The 24,585-nt window shown below is 39.1% G+C and overlaps 4 protein-coding genes across 10 annotated transcripts; 2 read left to right on the top strand and 2 right to left on the bottom strand.

The window, feature by feature from the left end:
* Positions 1–5,040: 5,040 nt before the first annotated feature.
* LOC135582808 (sorting nexin 2B-like) lies at positions 5,041–17,589 on the top strand. 7 transcript variants are annotated; one of them, XR_010495060.1, is made up of 8 exons: positions 5,041–6,187; positions 7,388–7,600; positions 7,715–7,975; positions 11,357–11,443; positions 12,312–12,392; positions 12,749–12,811; positions 16,346–16,694; positions 16,779–17,589. XR_010495060.1 is itself a non-coding variant. In XM_065143209.1 (6 exons), exons 1-5 carry the CDS (start codon positions 5,201–5,203, stop codon positions 12,390–12,392), a joined length of 1,629 nt encoding a protein of 542 aa, XP_064999281.1. In that variant the 5' UTR covers positions 5,041–5,200; the 3' UTR covers positions 12,749–13,117. The 7 variants fall into 7 exon arrangements, 3 of the variants coding, with proteins under 3 accessions (XP_064999281.1, XP_064999283.1, XP_064999282.1); XR_010495063.1 differs by lacking the exons at positions 16,346–16,694; positions 16,779–17,589 and adding exons at positions 12,546–12,657; positions 12,940–13,117; XR_010495061.1 differs by lacking the exons at positions 16,346–16,694; positions 16,779–17,589 and adding an exon at positions 12,546–12,657 and having other exon boundaries at positions 12,749–13,117.
* Positions 14,510–15,414, bottom strand: LOC135633585 (PRA1 family protein B2-like). The gene has a single exon (XM_065143214.1). It carries the CDS (start codon positions 15,352–15,354, stop codon positions 14,704–14,706), a length of 651 nt encoding a protein of 216 aa, XP_064999286.1. The 5' UTR covers positions 15,355–15,414; the 3' UTR covers positions 14,510–14,703.
* On the bottom strand, positions 15,914–18,253 carry LOC135633583 (protein trichome birefringence-like 35). Its single transcript, XM_065143212.1, has 6 exons — positions 18,037–18,253; positions 17,699–17,969; positions 17,321–17,492; positions 17,014–17,213; positions 16,776–16,928; positions 15,914–16,638 (listed from the first exon to the last, which is right to left on the bottom strand). Exons 1-6 carry the CDS (start codon positions 18,197–18,199, stop codon positions 16,308–16,310), a joined length of 1,290 nt encoding a protein of 429 aa, XP_064999284.1. The 5' UTR covers positions 18,200–18,253; the 3' UTR covers positions 15,914–16,307.
* Positions 18,254–22,044: 3,791 nt separating this feature from the next.
* Positions 22,045–22,952, top strand: LOC103972723 (abscisic acid receptor PYL4). Its single transcript, XM_009387064.3, has one exon. The coding sequence runs from the start codon at positions 22,224–22,226 to the stop codon at positions 22,833–22,835; it is 612 nt and encodes a 203-aa protein (XP_009385339.2). The 5' UTR covers positions 22,045–22,223; the 3' UTR covers positions 22,836–22,952.
* The last annotated feature ends 1,633 nt before the right edge of the window (positions 22,953–24,585 follow it).

Here is a 24,585-nt window from a genome sequence, read left to right on the forward strand (position 1 = left end):
CACTTTGGTTGAACATATAAAGGTCAGTTAAGAAAATAAAGATCACATAGTTTTTTCTATCTTTCACTTCTATCAAATGAACCACAATGTTGGATAAATAAACAAAGGGGTAGATAAAATGTTAATCCACAATCATTTGCAAATATATCAGATGCAATTCTGGATATTTAATCAAGTATGATGACATATATGTTCCATGAAAAGACACATGGATTACATTATAAGAAAAAAGAAAAAAGAAAAAAGGAAAGATGCAATGGAGGGACTTGTCATTCTACCATTCTCTAGACCATTGTGACTACCATATATCAGAAAGACAATAAAAAGCTAAAATATTGTACCTTTCTAAAGATGTAACCTCAGATTAAAGTTGAGCAGCTCTTTCCTTTGCTTCTTCAATGGGCATGGACAATCCCAATTTATGTTCACTATCTGAAAGTCTCTGTCTTAGCTCTTTACCCTATTAGAAATTTGTCCCACAGACAAGTCAAATATCAATTCGAAGGACCAAATAGAATTTTGTATAACACAATGAAAGAATACATAAATGTTACCAACCCTTTTCGCAGCACACTCTCGATACAAGACAATCCCATCTTGGCAAAATGATTCGATATCATTAATTTGCAAACCTAAAGCATTTACTGAGTTCCATGGTAATGTTCAAAATAAAGGTGAATGATTCAATCACATCAATTTCTTTTTTTGGTGATGAGATGGATACTAGCACCAGTGTTTTTAAAAGGCGCCCAGGCACTCACCTAGGCACTTGACTGAGCCAAGGTGCTGAGCGCCTCAAGCGAGCGCTTAATTGAATCCAACAAGTCGAACCAGATTTTGGACTCTGGTTCAATTCAATAGTGAGTTGGTCGGTTCAATCGAATCAACTAAGTCCAATAGTAAACATCAAACCCACCCTGCTCCCCCAACTCACTCGATAAACCCTAGGATCCGCCGCTGCATCCTCTGCAGCCGATGGAAGGTCCAATCTTCCTCTTGCGTTACCGACAAAGTCCTCTACCACCGATGTAAAGGTCCAAATCTTCCTCCTTAGCCACTGTCTTTTTTGTGCGCAGCTCTCTCCGCTGTCGAGGGACAGGTCCACAACTTTCTCTATCGCTGCCACCGCCATCCGCAACTTCCTCCACTGCCGCTGCCGCTGTCCGCGGCTTCCAGGGTAAGGTGCATGGAGCTAGTCACTACTGAGAACTAGCAATAGCGCAACGAACAATCAAGGGCAAAAGCGGCTCTCTCATTAGTATGTTCCCCATCTTTGTAGGTCTTAATCTAATCGATCAGGGGCTTTCGCTTAGTGTGGTCGATTCGATACGTTCTTTCCTTCTAAGAGCTCTCCTTGACTCCTTGAAGAAATCCTTGCATCGGCGGGCGGTCCCAATAATCCATCTCAACCTTTAGTTTAACAGACTCTCGGAAAGATACCAGAATTGTCATATCTATATTATTAGATCAGAATTCTTGCTTTTACTGCACCTCGAACTCAAAAAAGGAAGAAGTATAGCGGGCGCAAGCGCATCTGTCCGGAAGTCTCCTTCGCCGAGCCCTAGAAGGAAGGAGGATTGCTTCTCTCATCAGTAGGTGAACTTCGCTTTCATGCATCGGGATAATAGTTTCACCTATGACTAAGCTCTGTGACTAGCTCCATTGTCATCATCTAAGTTCTTCTTCATCACGCCATGACACAATCAATTCTACTCTTAGGGCCTTCATTCAGAGCGGACCAGACTCTTCTTTGTTTCAGCTGCTCCCAGCAGATCAAGATCATAAGCGGTGCTCAAGTCTGCTGGAACCGCAAGTCCCGTTTCATTTTTTGATCGCGTTCGGGTGCTCGGAAAGTCGACCAGGGAATCCGCAGTAGAAAGTCCGGGTAGGGCTATAGCTCAAAGTAAGGCGGGAAAGAATCTTAGTCTGACTCTCAAAAACAATGGATCAAGCAAGTAGAAAAGCGGAAGATGGAAAGTCATTACAATTCTTGTTTTCGGGAGTTGAGTTCGGAAAGTCAAAGAAGATAGGCACCCTGCTTTCCATTCCATTCCAGTCTATTCTCTAAGACAAACAGATTCAGTCCTGTATTCATGGCGGTAGCGGTGCTCTTCCACTACTCCAATGGGAAAAACCCTGTGTTGCCCTTTATCAGCTCTTCTAACGCATTTTGACCTAATAATATCACCCTTTCTTCTCTTGCTAATACATCTACTGCTCCAAAGTCAGCATAGGAATGGGAGGTTCCTGTTCTTAGGAAGTATCCAGTTGTTGGCAACAGAAAGAAAGCCCTTCGAGATGCAAGAAAGGGAAGGTAGTCTCTAAATCCACATTTGAAAACACCACATCTTTTATTTGTGCACACATGTCTAAATCCCATAAACTAAGATTCCTTCTCAGAAAGATATTCTTTATTTATATATATATATATCAGCTTCACCGCATTGATGACAAAGAAGCTTAGATGAGACATTTCCCCATAGTGGATCCCGAGATGGCTTTTGGACTTCTGCTCGATCATCGGCTCTTTTGCAAACTGCCTCACTGCCGCTGCTGCCACCACCTATAGCTTCCTCCGTCGCCGCTACCGCCATCCGAAGGTTCCTCGGTCACCATCACCCTCTTGTTCCCCACCTTCCACCATCAGTGACTCCTCTTCTCCCACCCTATCGAGCACTATTATAACTACTATTAACAGTGGATTGTTAATCCTAGTACTAATATTTAAACTATTATTAACATATTATATATTATATATTATAATATATTTTAAAATTATATTATATACTTTTTATATTTTAATATTATAGAGTGCTTCGCTTCGCTCGAGCGGGTGCCTAGGTGAGTGCCTCAGGAATTTTAGGACTTTAGCGTCTTTTGGGGCATAACGCTTTTAAAAACTTTGACTACTAGAGTTATATGACATGATTCACTATCATTTACATAAATAAAGATTCCTTAGCACTCCATCACATAGATCAACACCTTCAAGAACATAAGATGCAATCTTCGGGGGAATGGTAGGTTAAGGAAGCCCTAGCATAAGACCATCACCTACTAAAATTGTTTCTTCTATGGTTGGCTGTGAATCAACTGAAGCAAGATAAACAAAACACATTAATGCAATACAACCATAAAAATATTATTCCAAGCAGAACCACCTAACTGTTACACAAATCAGTACAGTTTCAACAAGTACATTGGTCTAAAACAAAGGCATGATAACGAGTCAAATTTACTATCGATTGAACAAATAGCTCACAAAATAATAAGTGACAAGCACATAGACAAACACAGTTACACGTAATTCTAGATAATGCATTCAATAACTAGAGATGAATGATGTAATTTGAATTGGTTGCTAAAATAATATCATAACACACTATTTAGTTACTAACACAAAGCCGTGACAAAGTCTGAGAAAATAAAGCTTGGATACAAGAAAAAAAAACTAGATGAACTAAAATTAAAATTGTTGTGATTTTAGAGCCAAGAATCCACAAAACTTTGAATCAGTTCGAACTCATAAGCCCACTTCGTTATCTATGGTTTCCCAATAAAACCTTGATTTTGCAGATACTGAAAAAAATGATAATATCAATATTTATTAATCAACCTTCCAAGTAGATGCTCAGTGCAATGATTTCTTCAACAATGTAGTTCAAGACAAGAATTAAATTGCTAAAGTTCCTTCCCAGTAGACAACAAGTTCATTAACAGAATTCCCAACCTAAGGAACTAAGATCAATCCTTTTGTATCCTGAAATAAGATATTTCTCTTTTTTTCTTCTTTTTTCTTTTTGGAGAGTTGTTTGTTGAAACAAGTAATTAAAGAAAGCAATACAGTCATAAGATATGATTTTTTTCATTTGGAACACAGTGCCAATGATGGAATAATAAGCATACACACTGCATAAAATAAAAAAGCAATTAGATGCATCTATTTTAACTTACTGCCAATCAAATCTGCAAGAAGAAAGTGCAATTAGTCTAAAGCGTCAAACAAACAACTAGTCTGAAATGTATGATCCGTTCTTGTTGTAGATAGCCCCTGTTGGTGTGAACCTAATTATAACAGTTTTACCTCCCTATTATGCATAACAAAGGAACCAGAAAATACATGAGATGGAAAGATTTTCTACCATCCACGATTGCACTACTGGTATGTGTCCTCCCTCTGGCAACGACTACGAATACCTCCATAGGTTAACCCCAACGCAGATGATGTTTGGCATCGAAGATTCAGCTACAACAGAAACAAGGAATTATAAGTAAATTCCAAGGCAGCAATCAGTGACATTAATGTCAGTTTTGATCAGATCGTATAGATTAACTAACAGTATTTATCCAAAAAGCCAGTCAGAATGTCAAGTCAATCATCCTCTGTACATTGGAACAAGCAAGATGCCTTTCGAAGATAGTTCTTCACTGTCAATTTGTGAATATGAAGCAGCAAAATGGCATCCCTTGTTTTTTCGAGCATTACGTCGAACAGGTGACGCGCAACTGTTTGTCAACTGGATGAGGAGCCATGTAAAGAAATAGCATGAAGTAAGAAGAAGAAAACGGCAAGAAAGAGAGCTAAGCACGGAGAATCTATCGAAGGAAAACCGGGTTGGAAGAGGAGACAGCGGCACATTGTTGCTCGTAGTCTGGGCGACCGCGACGCTCGAGGGAGGAGGTTGAGAGAGCCACCAAAAGCAGCATTAAGGCGGATTGCTGCACCCAATAGAAGGCTGGGATTTCACCGAAGCGCCTTCTCTGTACAAAGTAGAGATGGGCCCGTGCTGCTTTCACATAGATGACACGTGGAAGTACAAATGGACGATAAATTAGCACCAACGGATGAACGAGATATGGAATTAAATGTTTGATTACTCAATCCTTGTCGATTTATATGCTTAATTAATCAATCTCAATTAATTAAGTCATGAATTATGAATTAATCTGTCTAATTAATCCATCGGACACAACGACGGTCACGTGACCCGTGATTTCTGTTACGGCAGTCTCCAACTCTCCCCTACGACTCTCTCTAACGAGTCCTTATCGTCACCGCCAGTGCAACTACCCCTCTTCATTCGTAACTTCCCCTCCGAACGCTTCTTTATATCTCCTCTTTCCCTCCGAATCCCGTCGAGATTTATCTCACCAATTTGCTTCTTTGTTTCTCTTCTTGCAAATAGACAATCAAACAATCATGATGGGTCTGGAGGCGTTCTTAGGGTTTGCCTCAATCAGGGCGAGAAAAGAGAGGGAGAGCCTCGCCCGCTCCGACGCCGCCGCCTCAGACTGCCGCACCGCCATACCCTCCTCCCTTCCCTCCGACGTAGATCCCCTCCTCTTTCCCACTCCTCGCGGCGGTGACTCCCCCCCGCCGTCGTCCTCCTCCGTCCTCGAGCCGCCTTCCTACGCAGACGTTGTCTTCAGCCCCTTTGAATCCAGCAATGGCGCGTCCGATCAGGGGCCCTTCCTTCGCCTCGATGCCTCCCCCAGATCTGCCCGCGCCGTCGCCTCCGATTACCGCTGTATCGCCGTATCCGACCCGCAGACAGAGGTGGAGGCCTCGAACTCGCTCGTCCCACGCGGGACGACCTACGTCACCTACCTCATTACCACCCGCGTCCGTCCGGGCTCCGATGACGCCGGCCCCGAGTTCAGCGTCCGGCGGCGGTTCCGCGACGTTGTGACGCTCGCTGACCGGCTTTCTGAGGCATACCGCGGCTTCTTCATCCCGCCGCGGCCTGATAAGAACCTGGTCGATAGCCAGATAATGCAGAAGCACGAGTTTGTGGAGCACCGACGGTTGGCGCTCGAGAAGTACCTGCGGAGGCTCGCGGAGCACCCGGTTATTGGGAAAAGTGATGAGCTTAGGGTGTTCCTGCAGGAAAAGGGGAAGCTGCCGCTGCCAACGACGACCGACGTGGCTTCGAGGATGATGGATGGGGCGGTACGGCTGCCGAAGCAGCTGTTCGGGGAGTGGGCGGCCGCACAAGTCGCGCCACAGGACATCGTCCAGCCTGCGAAGGGCGGCAGGGATTTGCTGAGGATATTTAAGGAATTGAAGCAGGCCGTGGTCAATGACTGGAGTGGAGTGAAGCCATCGGTCGTGGAGGACAAGGAGTTTTTGGAGAGGAAGGAGAAGATGCAGGACCTCGAATGGCAGCTGACCCCCGCATCACAGCAGGTATGTGAAAATTACTGAGAAATGGAAGTGGAGTCTGGATGCTCGTCTGATCCACTGATGAATGTGGCATCTGTTGCTGTAGATATGGTCTTAGAAATTGAATTAAGAGAAAAGATCGTTTAGTTTACTTCAATTTTATTGTTTTTGTACAAAATTTGACTTAAGAATCTAACAATCCAGAATTCTGTGTTTTGATTGATTTAATCTTCGACGTTTCTCAGCTGTAAATAAACAAAATACCACTTTGGAAGCAGAACTACAATGTAGTATTTCTAATGGAGTGGAAAAGGATTTGCAGTCATTTACAGTGCAGTGTTCTTAAGCAGTAACCACAATTACCAACTATTTGGAAGCATTTATTCTGAGAACAATGATGCATTAAATTGTCTGGTCATGGTTATCAATTCTTCTTATAGAAGGTTTTTGTGACTGCAAGATCGTCAAGGACATTCTATGACAATATTATAATACTTTATTGACAAACCTTGTGCCTTTAACCTTCGTAAAAGGGTCACGGTAAGTGGAGAGAGATGCTCGCTGTATTGGATGACTTATTTTCTTTTGTTTTGCATACTTGTTCCAAGATCTTCATGCATCATTTTTGCACCTTTATATTGCATTTTGTTTGGATGAGGATTTCTAGACTGTTCAAGTGTTGTTACTCATTATATCTTGCTCTCTTTAAGGATTAACCATTTGTTGGAAATTTAAATTAGATTCCTAACAAGTGTTTGTTGTTACTCATTATATCTTGCTCTCTTTAAGGATTAACCATTTGTTGGCAATTTAAATTAGATTCCTAACAAGTGTTTGTATAAGGCCACGTTTATGCAGAATAAGCTACATAAGGAACACAGCTCTAATTTGTCGGTTTTCTGACAAAGCACAAACTCTTGCTTAAGGAGTTAAGATTGTCTAATTTAGAGTTTTCTAAGCTTTTTGGGCCTAAATATTATTTCATTTTTGGTTAAACCTTTCACATAAAATGCCACTCTTATATAATTGGGAATTAAGTTTCTTGATGAGAAGTGTGGTTCTGGTTAATAGTTTTATAGTCAACCTAACTACCTTCAGAGTCTTCTTGTGTTATCACTCAGAATTTGCCTGGTGCTTTTTTAATATTTCAGTGGTCCAGTTGTTGAATCCTTAGATTTTGTTTGCACCTTTAGATTTCTACTAATTGAGCATTATGCTTTTTAGCAGGCTGAAGCTCTTATTAGATCACAACAAGATGTCAGTGAAATAATGGGAGGGTTGGGTTTGACCTTCATCAAACTGATAAAGTTTGAGACTGAGGAGAGTGTATACCGCTCGCAGAGGATACGAGTTGCTGATACCAAAAATGTCGCAACTGCTGCAGTAAAAGCAAGCAGATTATATCAAGAATTGAATGCTCAAACTGTCAAACATCTGGTACTTATCATAGCTAGCTTATCTATTTTTGCATGAACTTCATTAAACCAAAAATTGTCGAGGAGGGACTTTATGTGTCCTGCTATTTACTTATCTGGGAATTTCATTTCTCAGGACACACTGCATGAGTATCTAGGACTAACGGTAGCTGCTCGCAGTGCATTCTCAGACAGAACTAGCACTCTGTTGACTGTGCAAACACTAATGTCGGATTTAACAACCTTGAATACAAGGGTTGAGAAACTTGAAGCTGCATCCTCAAAGATATTTGGTGGTGACAGATCAAGACTCCGTAAAGTGGATGAACTAAGAGAAACAATAAGAGTCACCGAGGATGCAAAAAGCTGTGCAATAAGAGAGTATGAGAGGATAAAGGTATTGTCTGTTTCTCTCACAGATCACACAGAACAATGCATAAACACTGAATATATTACCAAATAGAAATTTCATCATTTTTTTCATGTACCATGCTTGTCCATCTACAATGATTGGAATTTTCAGTTATAATAATTTTCAATCAAACTTCATAGCATATCTTTCAGGTTCCATGGCTATTCAGGATATTTCTTTAAATTATGAGTGCATCGATCTTGCCTTGGTAGACCGGAAGGAACCATCTGGACTTGTCTTGCTGAAACATTAATGCAACTTGCATTGGACTCTAGTTGTTCAACACGTAATAAAAAGGAAATTCCTAGTAAATTTATCAAGCTGCAATACTGCTTTACACTAAAGACCTAACAAAGCATGTTAATCTTGTCAAAAAATATAAAAAATTTGTACTAATGTTTTAGCAAGTGTTTTCAAATCAACTTTGGGAATTAGCTTAACTGTCATTTCCTGATGTACCATACCAAGGATGACACCACGGATGTCTTTGTTACGTTCTAATCTGTTTGCAGTTTGTCAAAGTTGATTTGGTATATAATAGTTAAGCTAATTTTCAGAACTGATTTGGAAACACTTATTGAAAAGCCGGTACTGAGTCTTTTTTATTTTTTTGATAAGATTAACATGCTTGGTTAGGTCTTTAGTGTAGTTGTATCACATCAAAAATTCTGACAATAGTCTTTGTTATTATGGTTCTTTTGCTGTTTTGAACTTATATATGCAACGTCTTCCTCAGTAAGGTAGGGGTGTTGAAAAGAAGAAGACTCTCGTTCCTCCACCTTGTCCTTTTGATGTTGTTGAAGCAAGATATCTTTATGTCTGTTGAAAGTTAGCTTATGATGTCCAAGTAAATTTATCAAGCTGCAATGCTGCACCAGATAGTTTCTTATTTGACTGCATGATGAAATTTGTCTTACTAAATGGTGAACTTTTTAAGTGATGCAGCCCAATCAGTAACACATTTGCACATTTTGGTAACTTACTACTAATGGCAAAAATAATAAAATTCTTATCCTAGTTTTAAAGATGCAATCAATTGTCATTTGCAAAATATGCTATGGTAATGTGAGTATTAATTTCTTCATGCCAGTTTTTTCTGTATACCAGTAGAAGACTATGAGTTGGTTTTCTAGGAGTTTTCAATTATGATGATAGTAAAACCATATAAGTCTGTCCCAGTAATTTGTATAAGCGTTACTAATTCTTTCTTTTTGTTCATTATATCAAATTATGATCTCTCATCTCTTTGTTGCTTTTGGAAATTGATTTCTAGCCCAACTGCAGTTCTCAATGCTTTTCCTCCTATACTACAATTGGCTATTTATTTGACTGACTTGAATGAGCTAGAAATTCCTCTGGTTGAATCATTTTGATGTGAACTGCAGGCCTCCCATGTGAAGGCAATCCAAAGATCACAAAGCAACTCTCAAGGATTTAAGCATTAGATTCTTTACTTACATTTAAAGCAAAATTATTTGATTTGGGGTATCGATATTTCTCATGCTTAGATGGTTTAATTGACTTCGTTGCATTTTAGTTATACTATTGGATTAAATGTTAGTATTATTTTTTTCCTTCTATCATCACATCAGCATCTTATCCACAAACTATTTGTATGCTTGTGTACTTGATAGAGTACACTCTTTTTTGCTGATATATGACACATAAATGGGTATCAAACAATGCCATGTGCTTTTGGACATCCTGGAAAAAGGGGAAGAATCTGGAAATATGGCTGTTTGATGTTGTTGAGTGGCATAGGTCTTAATTTATGAGTTTTGCACTGTTGATTATATTGCAACATGAAGTCTGCTGTAACTTGAGAGTTTTTGATGGATTACTGAGAGAGAAATTGTTAGTTCCGTACTCTGTTCTAGTCATCCCACCCTTTGGGCTTGGGAACCTGCTACAAATCCTGATTACTCAGCTCCAAAGGTCTTTTGGTTTTTCACTCAGGTTCTTTATGCTACTGTTGTTGAGGATAGATTTCTCATAGGAACATTTAAATAGTATCATGCTAAATATGGCAACCGGTGGGAACCAATGAGCATGATATCAATAAGCATTTGCCTAGAATATGATAGCCAGATATGTTATATCAACTGTAGAAACATTTCTACTTGACTCTAATTGTTATTTCATGATCTTAAGATGCTGCTGTTAAAATGATATCATTTTTAATCCTACCTTGCTAAATAATAGAATGAGAATATTTGAATCCTCTTCTTTTATGGAAATTCAAACTTTATCTGTTACAAAATCATCTGGTGACGTTACCAGTGTAATAATAGAATTGAGTACCCATACCAGTGTAAAGCATTTGTGCATCTGGTGACCTTAACTGGAAAGGACTTATCTTAAAATAAAAAAAATTCAAAATCCAAAAGGACTTCAGGTCAAACAGATAAGTGACCGGACCTTCTTTTATGGGCCTTCAGTTGTCCAATCAGCTAATTGAGGTTGTCCTTTCAATGACAAAATGTATGCTTTTGGTCTTAGATCTCAAATTGGGAGGTTCGATACTTTATGTGGGTTGCTTGACAACAAAATTTGGGTTTCCTTTTAACTCTGTTTGGCTTTTGCTTCCTAAGACGTATATTCTTCCAAAACAAATACAATGAACTATATAGGATATAATTTTGCAGATATCTAAGACAGTTGTCATTTGGTTGTCCAATCAGCTAATTGAGGTTGTCCTTTCAATGACAAAATGTATGCTTTTGGTCTTAGATCTCAAATTGGGAGGTTCGATACTTTATGTGGGTTGCTTGACAACAAAATTTGGGTTTCCTTTTAACTCTGTTTGGCTTTTGCTTCCTAAGACGTATATTCTTCCAAAACAAATACAATGAACTATATAGGATATAATTTTGCAGATATCTAAGACAGTTGTCATTTGGTTGTCCAATCAGCTAATTGAGGTTGTCCTTTCAATGACCAAATGTATGCTTTTGGTCTTAGATCTCAAATTGGGAGGTTCGATACTTTATGTGGGTTGCTTGACAACAAAATTTGGGCTTCCTTTTAACTCTGTTTGGCTTTTGCTTCCTAAGACGTATATTCTTCCAAAACAAATACAATGAACTATATAGGATATAATTTTGCAGATATCTAAGACAGTTGTCATTTGGTTGTCCAATCAGCTAATTGAGGTTGTCCTTTCAATGACCAAATGTATGCTTTTGGTCTTAGATCTCAAATTGGGAGGTTCGATACTTTATGTGGGCTGCTTGACAACAAAATTTGGGTTTCCTTTTAACTCTGTTTGGCTTTTGCTTCCTAAGACGTATATTCTTCCAAAACAAATACAAGGAACTATATAGGATATAATTTTGCAGATATCTAAGACAGTTGTCATTTGTGCAGAAAAACAACCGGAATGAGCTTGATAGGCTAGACAGAGAAAAGCATGATGATTTTCTCAGCATGCTGAAAGGGTTTGTAATAAATCAGGTAAAGCCCACTCTCTGCTTGATGATGTGGAACATATTGGGAAGCAGCAATATTGTGTCTTTTGACCATGGAAGTACTTGGACATTTCTCATGCTTTAGTTTGTCATTTAAGAGCCAACACCTTGAACAGTAGTGAAGATTGTCTGCACTACTTCATATTTATACATGAAAAGTTTGGCATAAATTGATTTTGAAGAAGGGTTTAGTGCAAGTTACTTGTTCCCTTCAATGCAATTTTTTCTGCAAATTATCTCGGGATAGATAATTTCACTTCATATGCAACTTTCCTGTCCTTGAATGCAGTTGCACCAGCAATTCCTCTGGTAGCACATAATCAAACTTCAGGATAGTTTATGGATGTCATATTTTTCTCTTTTTTGTTAGCTCGATAAATACTAGGCTATATAAAGACATACCATATCTTCTGTTGACTTGCAGTGTTGTTATCAATACATTAAGATCATCTGAAATACATCACTGACATGATGCAATATATGTTTTTTTGAACATCATACTTGTAGAATTTACTCTTCTTTGTTTTGTGTTATGATTTTACCATTGATCCCACTTCTGGAGCAAATTACTGGGGACTGGGTTTTTTTAGCACATGAGATTTTTTATTTTGGAAAAACAAAGCTATGATCCATTCCATTGATTAAAGTATTGTGCAGCTGATCTTTTTTGCTTGGAACCACGATGCTGGCTGGAATCCCTCAGTAATTGCCCAGCATCTACTGTGCATGTTAAGTTAGATAACTATCAAAATGTGTTGTTGTGAGCATTTTAAGCTTATAGTTAGGAAATCATCGTTGTTTGTTATGCCTATAATACATTGCGACTTACTGATTCCTTGATTCACGTTGAACAGGTTGGATATTCTGAAAAGATTGCAAGTGTCTGGGCTACCGTTGCGGAAGAAACTAGTAGATATGCAAGAGAAAACAATTAGGTTATTGCTAATGCAAGCCAAAACTCAGTTTATAGCCTGCTATCTTCTCCAGTATACACTACCTTGTAGATAGATATAACAAACAAAAAAAGAGAAGAGATTAAACAGATTCTTTCCTATCTTTATTTCATTATTATTATTATTATTTTTTAGGTTATACAACACCCTTTTTCTTAATGATTTGAAGTTGCTCTCGTTTGGCTACTGCTGTTTGGGTTTGTGAAATTTTGATGGGGCTGTTTTTTGGCTAATTATTGACAACGTTGTATGTTATTTTCTTAACCTTATTTCATCCATTCAAACATTACATAACATGCATATTACAGTATCTTAACGGAAGATGTCTTTTTCTGCAGCATCGGACGGGGTCTTCCCGGAGGCACGTGAGATGGGTGAATGTGGTGGCGACGATGAAAATGGTAAAACCTGCCTTGGCTCACTCGATTGCTAATCACATAAGAGAAATGCATGATTAAGATATGCGAAGGCAGAATATATATAATGTTAGGAGCATTTCGTTTAGAGGGACTTCTTTTCCCCTTCCCAGATAGATAGAATGGAAAATGCTGACCTGTCCTCCAAAAACACTCACATTGCGTGTCACCAACTCCAAAGGGCCGTCTCCGTCGCCATGATCATGACGTACTGTCGGTCGTGAGAGACATTCCTTGTTCGGCATGGAGAGCTCTTGGCGAGCAAAGGTAGACGGCAATCACTTGCCCAAACATATACGTATGTTTGGACTAATCAACAATAGAATATCAATATATAATATATAATACACCAAATTTACAGAGTTCGAGGTTTCTTACCTAAATCCAAATTAATAGAGGCAATCACTCTCTCTCTCGATATATATATATATATATATATATATATAATGGTTCTTGTTATTATGATCCTTTTGTTGTTTTGAATTTATATATATGCAAACTCCTCTTTTTCTCATAAATAAGAGTGTCGAAAAGAACATGACTCTTTGTTTCTCCACCTTATCCTTTTGATATTACTGAATCAAGATTTTTTTTATGACTCTTGAAAATTAACTTACGATGAACTTGATTTAGGTATTATATTTTTTTAATACTTATTTTTTATTTTGGTTAAGAGTATGAGTTTCATGTGATGAGTAAAAGAAAAGAGTTTGTGGAATATTTTGATATAATTCGTGAAATAAAATTTAAAAATAGATTTATCTACGAAATAGCACTTTAACCTCAATTAGATTGGGAACGTACAACATACCTTTGATGAACTTTAGACGTTCAGGAAGCCTGGTGAAGATGCATTATTTGCTAATAGTCTAGTGATTATTTATAAACATTTCATAGAAAATGAAACAACTTTAACCTTAATTGGATTAGGGAATGTACAGCCTGCCTTTGATGAACTTCAGGAAGTCTGGTGAAGATAACTTATTTGTCGATAGAATAAAAATAGACAGTGACCTCTCATTGTTTGTTCAAAAACATATTAAGGATCTAAAGGGATGAGTTAAAAAATTGTTGGTTTAAGACACACAAATATTGCATCAGGTGAATTGAATTATGAAGGAAGCATTTGCTGAATATTTTAAACTAGTAAATAGGGTGACAGTGATATTAGGCGTCCAAGAAGGTGAGACCAACTGTGGGAGTAATAGAATTTATGGAGACATATAATGGGCTCAGTTGCTGAATATGTTGTCAAAGAGCACAAAAATTAATGATGAACCTTAATACCATGGGGATTATTAGTTACATTATCTTGTGTAATTAAAGTAAACTCATATGTTCTATGCTATGTCTTTCTATGTGATTTATTGGATTTAATTTAATTGTTTACTTAGTATTACAAGTTTAACTCTGCAGATATTTCTTTTAATATGATTATACATCTGAAAAGTGATGTAAATAATGTTCAATAATTTTTTTTGTTTATTAGGTTCTATTAAATTTAACTTTATCCTTCTATGAGTAGTCATCAAATTTGATAATCTAAAAATTAACCAAATTAATATTAATAGCGTATATATAATGTGATTGCAAGACACTGAGCGAGACAAACAAAGCAATGTGTTGATTGCCAGATCTCAACCTACAGCAGTATTAAATCAAGATAACAAAAATTCCAAGAGATCAACAAATTTAGCAGATCTAAAAGAAATTATAGATAGACCGCGTTAACAAAGTTCAAGATCTAAACCAAGTAACGGAAAGAACGAGCAAACCATCCATCGAAGGATTCAATATCGATCGGTTTCAAGAAGAATGCGGGAGTAGAAGGAAACCCTAGATCCGAGAATTAACTATTTGTGCTCACCAGATCCACGTCAGACGAGGACGGCGGGGCCGGAGGAGGCCGGGGCCCCGCCGAGGAACGACAAGAGGCCGCCGGCGGGACCCCCCGGGTCCTGCTCGTCCAGGAAGAGGTCCTCCGGCAACCGGAAGGCGCCATGGACGCAGACGATGGCGGCGCCGACCGTGAGTGCGGAGACGATGAGGGATCCGACGGAGGTGAGGAAGACGACGAGGAGGGTGATGAGGATGAGGCCCGCTAGGACCTCGCGGTCGGAGAAGGGGCGGCGGAAGAGGACGAGCGGGGGGGCGTCGGCGGGGCGGAAGAGGTAGAGGAAGGCCCAGGCGGCGAGGAGCGCGAGGAGGAGGAGGAGGGAGAAGGGGTGGGAGAGCAGGGACAGGGCGAGGGCTGCGGCGAGGAGCGCCAGGTAGTTGACGCGGAAGTAGGCGAGGTTCTTGCGGAGGCGGGAGGCGGCGTCCGAGAGGGAGTCCGGGCGGGCGAAGGCGGTGCGGTCGAGGAGCTCCGACCAGGGGCGTCGGTGGGCGAGGGAGCGGCGGGCGGAGTCGGAGAGCCGGGAGAGGAATAGGCGGAGGGCGGGGACAGCGATCGCTGGGGCGGAGGCAGTGGCGGCCCCGCCGCCGCCCGCGGAGGACACGGGGAGGATGGGCGGCGCGGCGGATGCCATCGACAGAAACCAAAGCGAGTCTCGATTGGGTCCGTCCCTCTTCGCTCATGTCGGAGATGTGTCAGGTTAATACACGTAGTTTTACGTATCTATCCCTGAAAATGCTTAAAAATAACGTGTAAAATCCAAATATAATATATATTTTCTCTAAATATTAAGATTCTCCCCTCCATTAACAAACATCCACAAATCTCAAATGAAGTAACTAATATTAGCTAATTTGAGTTTATCTTCGTGAAACATATGAATTTATGGCCAACAATTAAAATCAAAATTGTAAAAATAAATACAAAAGATATAATTTTGTCATAATAAAAGCCAAATAAAAGATAGATAATTTTAACAGTGAATAAGAGCTCAAAGAATCACCAAACAATACTATAAATCAATGTTAAAGTTTCTTAATCATAATTTTGTTAGTTGATTCTTTATATATATATATATATATATATATATATATATATATATATATATATATATATATATATTAGATATTCAACCGAACTCTAAATCAATATTGAAGTCCTGAACTCAAACTTCACCAGCAGAGGAAATTCCACTACATAATATAAAATTCAAAGGAGAAAACATGTTATTTCCAGAAATAATATACATGTATCTTCCTAATTGATTCAACAGGACAGTAAGATCTGAAAACCACTAGATAAATCTTAAGCTGATTAAGCCTTTGATACATGCACCTCTGCACAATGAAAAAACAAAATCCACTTGAAGAATCTAGAGAGAAAGTCAACTCCCCTGCAACATCTAATGCCAAGACTCCTCAGTTGACTCTGATAGAAGTCTACAGTTCATTCAGTCATGGAAGCCTTAGCTTTTTTGCTCAATTCTGAACAAGAGAGAAAAAAGAACCCTATTATCATGTATGCTTTCTTCTTCTCGTAGTTTTCTTTTCAATGGTAGTAAATACCCAGAGATTCTGTATCTACATCTCACAAAGAGTTGAACAGCAGCTCATTCCAAACATCAGGGACTCCTGGCAAGCACCAGTGGATGCAGTCAGCATAGCTAACAGGATTTGCTAGCTGCTGTGGGCTGTGTGTCTCCCAAAACTTCCTGTAGATGGAAGGATGCCCATCTTTCCTGTACTCTGATAGCTGAGTAATGTTCAGCACCACGACCTTTGTCTGCAGCCTGCCCAGAATGCTTCCCACCATTTGCATGGTGTGCATGTCAGACCCACTTCCCCAGTAACCTTCCTCGTCGATAGGGTTCGTCTCCTGAAAGCAGTTCCCCTCGCTTCCTGGATTCCACTCCCTGCTCCTGGAATGATGACAGTGTTTCAGGTTGGGAAATTAAGAGGACAACAAGGAGAAAAGGTAAGTGAGCATATGCTTCTTTCATGTACATGAAAAGCTTATGCTACGTGACACTGTGTTCCTACAGCATGATATGCTCACCAGAGATGTGTAGGTGACACGGTGACGAAGAAGACCTTCTGTGCCAAATGGTTCACGGTGGATGCAACCCAATCCGCCCACGCCTCCATGGCCAACTTCATGGCATCCAGTCCATTGGCCTCTTCACAGATCCCATCATCATCAGGTTTCCACCTTCACCAGAGAGTTGAGAAGCGACTGATGATGACATGCTTCACCGATACTTCTTTAAGGATAATGAAGGATGTTCTATACTCACAATAACTTAATCTTTTGGCCACTCCTCCACCATAGATAAGAGTTGAAGACAAGAATGTCTGCTTTCTCCCACTGACCTGCATGCTTGCCCAGCGCATCTGGTCTGATGATCCTGTCATTTGATCTGTGGTTCACTGGGTCATCAGAATTTGATTCCACAAGCAGTGGTGCCCAGTAAAACTCTATCGTGGCATCGTATTCCTATAAAGAATGTGTTAAGATACATCAAGAAAAAGATGAGCTTGATGCAAGTTCTAAGATGCTTATGGCTATACAGAGAGGATTCTCGAAGCAAAATGGCAGCTTACTTCTGCCCTAAAGATTGTTAAAGCTGCATTTGGTGTCATAGATTTCTTCCCATCTGGAATGGCAGACTGAACCATGCACACCATGGATATCCACTGTCCTCTGTTTAGAGAATCGCCCACAAACATCAGTCTTTTTCCTCTCAGCTTCTCCAGCATCTCTGTGGCATTCCATCTTTGGAGGAACACAAGAGTGCAGAAAAGATTTAGTGATCAGTGTCAGACTTGTTTACATGCCAAGACCCAAACTTGTCTGTTTCTTCATCTATCATCAAACGAGAGCATTAAGACTCACCAAGGAACAGAGAAGCTTTATGATATGTTTCTGCAACCAAACACAGTAGAAGAATCATGTAAACAGGGATGGAGGAGAAGACGTACTTGTTCAAGTTGCAGCCATGAGGCTGCCATCGCCACCTCTGGTACTCCTCATCCGGCCGGCCATGCTTCCGGCACGCCAACTGGTCCGACATGTAAGGGCATGAAGCCTCCTCGTACAGGGGGTGTGAACTGTTGTCATACACCCACCTCCCGGAGAACACATCGCATCCTTCCTCTCTGCTCTGGTGCTGCCTTCGGCGCTCCGCCGCCGGGCTCGATTTGCCTCTGTAGCTCCTGACCGTAGTACACGCGTTCGACCAATCCAGACCATCTGACAAAGATCAGAGAAGTGCATGATGAGATCAAGGCAATGATGAGAGGAGCAAAGGCAATCTCACCAAAAGTCTCTGTGACAAAGTGGGTGGGGAACGAGGGCTGTGCGGTGGAGGCCTCTCGAGTTCTTATGGCTCTCTCGTCGTGGACAATGGAGGAGAGCAGCAAGAGGGAGAAGACGACCAGGAAGAGGAAGAGCTGTACACTCGTCCTGCTCCATCTCCGCATCGCGTTGCGAAGACACGCACAGAGAGAGAGAGAGAGAGAGAGTAATGTGGGGTGATTAAGGGTTAGTAGTATGTGGTTTTGGACACAATGCGAGGAGGAATCCAACAAAAGCAAGCAATGAAGAGCATAATATATATAGATATAATATACATTTATATTTCTACCTTCCAAGTTGCACCACACTTACATCTCACTTAGACCTTTTACCATATCATATCCATATTTTTTTGGTTCTGAAATAATTTATTATGAGATGAAGTAACTGATTTCATTAACTCGATGATCAAACCTGATCGACAATGTTTAACCGTATATTATTAACACTAAATTCATCTAAAAGTAATAAATATATATATCTAATATTTAGCATGAGAATTCATTGTCAACGGCTCAGTCTGAGCCATTCCCTCATCACCAAAGCCTCGATCTCCAGCACGAATTTACAGACATGCACCTGTGTCCAAACTTCACCTACCAGTCTCATAGGTAGACGTCCCGATGCGCTTTGACTCCCGAAAAAGAAGGCTCACTTGGTGGTACAGAGAGAGAGAGAGAGAGAGAGAGAGAGATTGGGCACTTGCTTAAGAACAAGAGATAGATATGTCTGTTTGTGTGTGTCTGAGAGAGAGAGAGAGAGAGTCTTGGCTTGATGGGGCACTTTTGCTAACGAGAGAGCAAAAGGAGAAATGTGTGTGTCTGATAACTTTCAAGAATTATGAGATCTCTCTGACTCACAAAACCATATATTTGTCCATATCTGTCTGTAATATTCTTTCCAAAGCATGTCAATAGGGAGGGAATGTGGTGGGTATATATGTTCACTGTTTCAATCGAGGGAAGGAAGCTTTCCCTCTAAGGATGGCCCCTTCGACTTCCTATGATTGAAATGGTTCCTTTGGTTTCGATTAACTTAGTCCGCTTAACTGTGGTTAGGTTAGGCTTTCTCGTTCCACCCTTGAGACTTTATTTGACCAAACAACCGTAACCAGCATCACTTGCGGTTAATGAAGCCCAAGAGAAGTCAATGGGCCGGCCCACATGAATCCGGAAGTATGCTATTCTAGCAAAGCCAAGAATAGATCATAGGGAGCCAATTGTGGTTCTTTCATCAAAATAAAAAAGAAGAAAAAGCCAAATGATTATATTATCACAGATTATAAATAATAATAATAATAATAATAATAACACTTGTATCTCTAATTATTAAGAAATAATGACACTCGTATTCCTAAACTTAGTGAGAGCCAAAAATGTTAAATAATTGATCACAAGAAATGTTGGGGAAGAAGAGAAAACTTGACAAATCAAAATAGAAATCTGAAAATTAATAATCAAGAATATGTTAGAAAGTTGAGATTTATTATGGTTTAATAACTCCGTATCTACGTCTATAAGAAAAAAAACTAAATTGTTTACCAAGTAAGATAAATTATAAGACTTTTGAGCTATCCAAATATAGTCTTTGTATATCCAATTATCGATATTGATAAGATCGATCTCGATGACGACTATGACGTTATTGTTTATCACTATTATTGAAATTATTTGTTTATCCATTATTTTTGTATCATTCATGCATATGTTGTCATATCTTCCATCGATAAAGTTGATAACGTTAGGTTAGAAAAATAATGTTAAATATTTAACTTTCATAACTATAGGGATATCAATATAAATTTTTAAAATCTAAGAATTAAGATATTAAAAGGTCTAACTATAAAGAGTAATATATAATTAGTCCGATAATATCTGCACCAATAAAGATACTTTTGCGGATAAAATTATTTTATGCAAGAGGTGAAGGTTTATACTCGTTTGGAATAACTTAACTAGCTGCCAACTTTAGTTGTCTTATTTTTCAGTATTAATTGCTGTTTCTATGTCTGAATTGGTTTTAAAAAATTAGATCAAAATAGAAGAAAAGAGAGTGAAATAAACTTCACAAATTACTTCTTTATACTATCAGTTTTCTTTTTTCTGTGCACTTATGTCAGTGGAAGAATTTTAGAACTGTATCAGTGAGCTGCAAGATTCATTTTATTTTTCAGAATATAGTTTAAAATTCACTTGTTGAACAAAAAGTATGATCCATGTCATAAGGTAATGTTTAATTAATGTGCTAAATTCTGTAGAAAATACTGAACAATTTGATATGTCCAGCACAGAAGAACACAAGGAGTGTGTGTTCAAGAATACCTAAATTTTCTAGGAACAGACATATAACTTGAATTATTAATAAGCTGCACATACTTTTTAAGTGCTTAAGGTTTCAGCAGACAATTTTGTTTCTTTTGGATACTGCTTTGTTTGTTTCAAAGTGATGAAACATTTGATCTACCAAAAACAAAGATAATTATGAAATATTTGCTTGTTGCATTTTTTATATGTATCTTAAACTTGGTCAATAGCCAAGAAAACATAAGAAGAAAGTCCAAAAAAGCAACCTTGTTGAGATCACTGGCCTTCTTCTTATTTGGGGTCTAATTTTGACTTTTTCAAGACAACCCAAAGGACCCTAAATAGCAACTTTGTTTGAGATGCAAGTAGATATGGAACAGAGCAAATCACATATTAAAAGCTTATCACAACCACCCATTTTGGCAGGTGCACATATGAAGAGTGACCTCATGACACTTTTCTTATCCTCTCTCTCTCTCTCTACTTCCATACACTCCCTCTTAAAAGTCCCTATTAAAGATCACACCCTATATTTTTAATCCATATTACATGTTTAGGGCACTCTAAATTGTCTGGAAAGAGTCAAGCTAGTTTAGACCTAGCTTGTACAAATGTAATTTTATTATTAGGGATAGAGTTGGTAATAAAATAAATCAAATAATCTTATATGTACAAATGTAAATTTAATTTTTTTTGGATAAAATGATAGTGATTGAAATTAAATTATATTAAAAAAAATTATGTTATATTATATTATATTGTAAAAAATTAAAAATTATAAACTACATATTAAGCACTTAATGTCACTACTTTTATTCCTTCACAATATCCATCTAAGTCTAAATTTAGGTTTCTCTTTTGTCCAACTAAGTCTAACTCTACTCTCTCTTTCACTTTCCTATACTTCATCTTGATTTTAATTTGAAGACAATTCAAAGGACCCTCCCTATACAACAATCATGGTGTGGTCAAATAAGACATGAAATAGAATAAACAACATATATCAAATGACCTAATGACACTTATATTTTAATCCCCTCCCTCTTTAAATCCCCTTTCAGAAAGCCCACCCCAAATGTTCAATCCTTATCATCTTACTAAAATTACATTTGGCACAATCCACTTGCCCCATTTGCATTGTGATCCAAGAATAAGTCCTTTACATTTATATATTTTTTCTTAGAAAATAACATCCTCTTCTCCTTAAATTTCTTTTTGAAAACCAACTGCAAACCTCATATCCCTCCTGCAAATTGCATTATATATATATGTATATATATATATATACATATATATATATGTATATATACATATATATATGTATATATATATACATATACATATATATATATGTATATATATACATATATATATATGTATATATATGTATATATATACATATATATATGTATATATATACATATATATATGTATATATATGTATATACATATATATATATGTATATATATACATATATATACATATATATATGTATATATATACATATATATATATATGTATATATATACATATATATATATGTATATATATATATATATATCATCTTCACCTTTGATTTCGTTTTTGAAACCCCACTCACATACATCTTCAAATCCAAATTTCCCCAATAGTTAGACTTTTAGATTTATAATCCAAATTTCCACATACATCTTTGCCAACACATTCACTATTTATATCCTCCCACCTTTGCTCATCTCCCACCCCAAGCCAACAACTTTGGCTAATCTTTTCATTTCTTCCCCTTAATTCTTCCTTTTATTTTCTTTTCAGTCCTTGCTGTATAAGAAGGAAGGTTGGAGAGGAGGAGGTTGAAGTGAAGGAGACATGCCTTCCATTCCTCCTCCCAAGCCGTCCACCCAATTCCAAATGGTGACCGCCGCGGAGCGGTGCACGGCGCACGCGCTGCCGGAGGCGGTGGCGAGGCACCACGAGCACGCGGCGGGACCGAAGCAGTGCTGCTCGGCGGTAGTGCAGCCGGTGGCGGCGCCGGTTGGCGCGGTGTGGTCGGTGGTGCGGCGCTTCGACGAGCCGCAGGCCTACAAGCACTTCGTGAAGAGCTGCCGCGTCGTGGGCGGCAACGGCGGGGTGGGCACGCTCCGGGAGGTGCGCGTCGTGTCGGGCCTGCCGGCGGCGACCAGCACCGAGCGGCTCGAGGTCCTGGACGACGAGCACCACGTGCTCAGCTTCCGGGTGGTCGGCGGCGACCACCGCCTCGCCAACTACCGGTCCGTCACCACGCTTCACCCCGCAGCGGGCGGCGGCGGCGGCACTGAGGTCGTGGAGTCGTACGTGGTGGACGTGCCGCCGGGCAACACCAGGGAGGACACGCGCGTGTTCGTCGACACCATCGTCAAGTGCAACCTCCAATCCCTGGCGCGCACCGCCGAAGCCCTTCACCGGCGCCACGTCGCCGCGGCGCCGACGGCGACCCCGTGATCCACCTCCTCTTCCCTGGCCTGTCTCTCTTGTCTCTGTCTTCTTCATCTTTTGCTTAGTGTAGTAAACACAGTTGTACAGCTCACGAAATAAAAATCATAATATTTCTCCTCTCCACTTTTCCATTCTTTTGTGGCAAACACAATTCACATAAAAAGTGGCATTAACGTTCGACAAATTTTTAAGATCATATTATTCACCTTAAAAAGATGAATTCCTTGAAAAAATTAATAATAGTAAGCAAAAAACAATTTTGATTGAGTGTCATTTATTTGGAGAAAAGCAGACAAAGCTTTACCTTAATGGCTTCCCCAAGCACAAAGTAGTAGAACACAAATTTTCTATTCAAAGATTGAGGTGTCATCCCTTCAAAGTCATCTGCAGCTACATTTGAACAAAGAAAGGAGTTGTTATTTAGTCAGTGCTCATCTGATGCATGATAAGGTTTTAAATTCTTGCCCTAATTTCTTTAGTCACAGGTGGTTTCAAACTTGCATAAAATTACATTTACATATATATATATATATATATATATATATATATATATATATATATAAAGATATGTAAGGTAATGTAATGTAATGTATTACTTTCCTGTGACGGGGAATCAGCAGCTGGCTCTACTACCTCTGCAACTTGCTGCTGATAACCTCAAGTTGGTGATGGACAAGAGGCAAGTTGGGGTTCCTTTGTTTGGCCTTTGTATCTGCCACTGTCCTTCGCTTGTCCCTCTTTTGCCATCTTGTTGCAATTTCTTGTGATGCATTATTTCTGCTTGGTACCAGGAAATGGGGATGGTCTGCAACTTGTGCCTGCAAGTGGGAATGGCTGGCTTCACTGGTTCCTATCACCCTCTAATTTATGGATTGAGCCCCCTACTCCTCGTGTACATCAATCACTTTCAAAGCCTTTTCTCAGAATTGACCACACAGTGGGTCAGGTTAAATGGTGGGTGGGTTTACAGGAATGAATGAATCAATGAATGAATAGTGAATAATACAAAGTGAAAAGGTAGTGGCTTGTTGGTCTAAAGGTGAAGTAACATACATACCCTGCTTTCATTGGTGGTACAACGGTCACTAAAGAACTGTTAGATGTGGAAGCAGTGAATGCAGTCTCCAATGAGGTTAATTACTAAAAAGAATGTGTTGTGTTGTTCTTGGAAGTGTTCTTGTTCTCCTTATCATCCTTCGATTTTTAACCTTCAAATACAAAAGATCAACATAAGGAGGATTAGGGAAACAGCTGACAGAAATACACCGTTCTCCAATTACAAATTAGAGCAATTTCGAGGCTTTACTGCTACAATATTTGTTCTCTAGCTAGACTGCAATTTAAAAGAGGCAAGGATCATTTCATATAATCTGGGAAGAAGAATTACTAGGCTATCACAGCTGACTGAAGCATGAAGGATTCCATTTCATGTTCATTGTCAGCTGACAAGCTTCGCTGTTTGATTGATTCACAAGAATAAAGCGTGTCACTGGAAACAGTAGCTCAAACTTGCATCCATATTTGACATTACAACGGTGCAGCTACTTATAATTTATTTTTATCTTTCATTTGGATAATTATTTTGATGGAACAGATATTGTGGACAGGTTGTTGAAAGATTCCCAGGATGGGTGGGTTTAAATCTGACAGATGAGAGGCAGTTGGCTCCACCATATCATGTCCAGTGCATGTCTGAGGAATCATGAGTTTTATTCCTTGTCTTTGGCCTGTTTTGGTTCTTTTTCTACACTGATCA

The sequence above is a fragment of the Musa acuminata genome, chromosome BXJ3-3, assembly GCF_036884655.1.
Source record: "Musa acuminata AAA Group cultivar baxijiao chromosome BXJ3-3, Cavendish_Baxijiao_AAA, whole genome shotgun sequence".
Taxonomy (NCBI): domain Eukaryota; kingdom Viridiplantae; phylum Streptophyta; class Magnoliopsida; order Zingiberales; family Musaceae; genus Musa; species Musa acuminata.

Bases quoted from the DNA above. Each gene is read 5' to 3' on its own strand.
- LOC135633585 (XM_065143214.1), bottom strand. From the start codon at position 15,354: ATGGCATCCGCCGCGCCGCCCATCCTCCCCGTGTCCTCCGCGGGCGGC.
- LOC135582808 (XM_065143209.1), top strand. From the start codon at position 5,201: ATGATGGGTCTGGAGGCGTTCTTAGGGTTTGCCTCAATCAGGGCGAGA. The intron at 6,188-7,387 runs GTATGTGAAAAT...TATGCTTTTTAG, and splicing joins TGACCCCCGCATCACAGCAG to CAGGCTGAAGCTCTTATTAG. The intron at 11,444-12,311 runs GTAAAGCCCACT...CACGTTGAACAG, and splicing joins AAGGGTTTGTAATAAATCAG to GTTGGATATTCTGAAAAGAT.
- LOC103972723 (XM_009387064.3), top strand. From the start codon at position 22,224: ATGCCTTCCATTCCTCCTCCCAAGCCGTCCACCCAATTCCAAATGGTG.
- LOC135633583 (XM_065143212.1), bottom strand. From the start codon at position 18,199: ATGCGGAGATGGAGCAGGACGAGTGTACAGCTCTTCCTCTTCCTGGTC. The intron at 17,970-18,036 runs GTGAGATTGCCT...GATCTTTGTCAG, and splicing joins CTTTGTCACAGAGACTTTTG to ATGGTCTGGATTGGTCGAAC. The intron at 17,493-17,698 runs GTACGTCTTCTC...GTTCCTCCAAAG, and splicing joins CATGGCTGCAACTTGAACAA to ATGGAATGCCACAGAGATGC.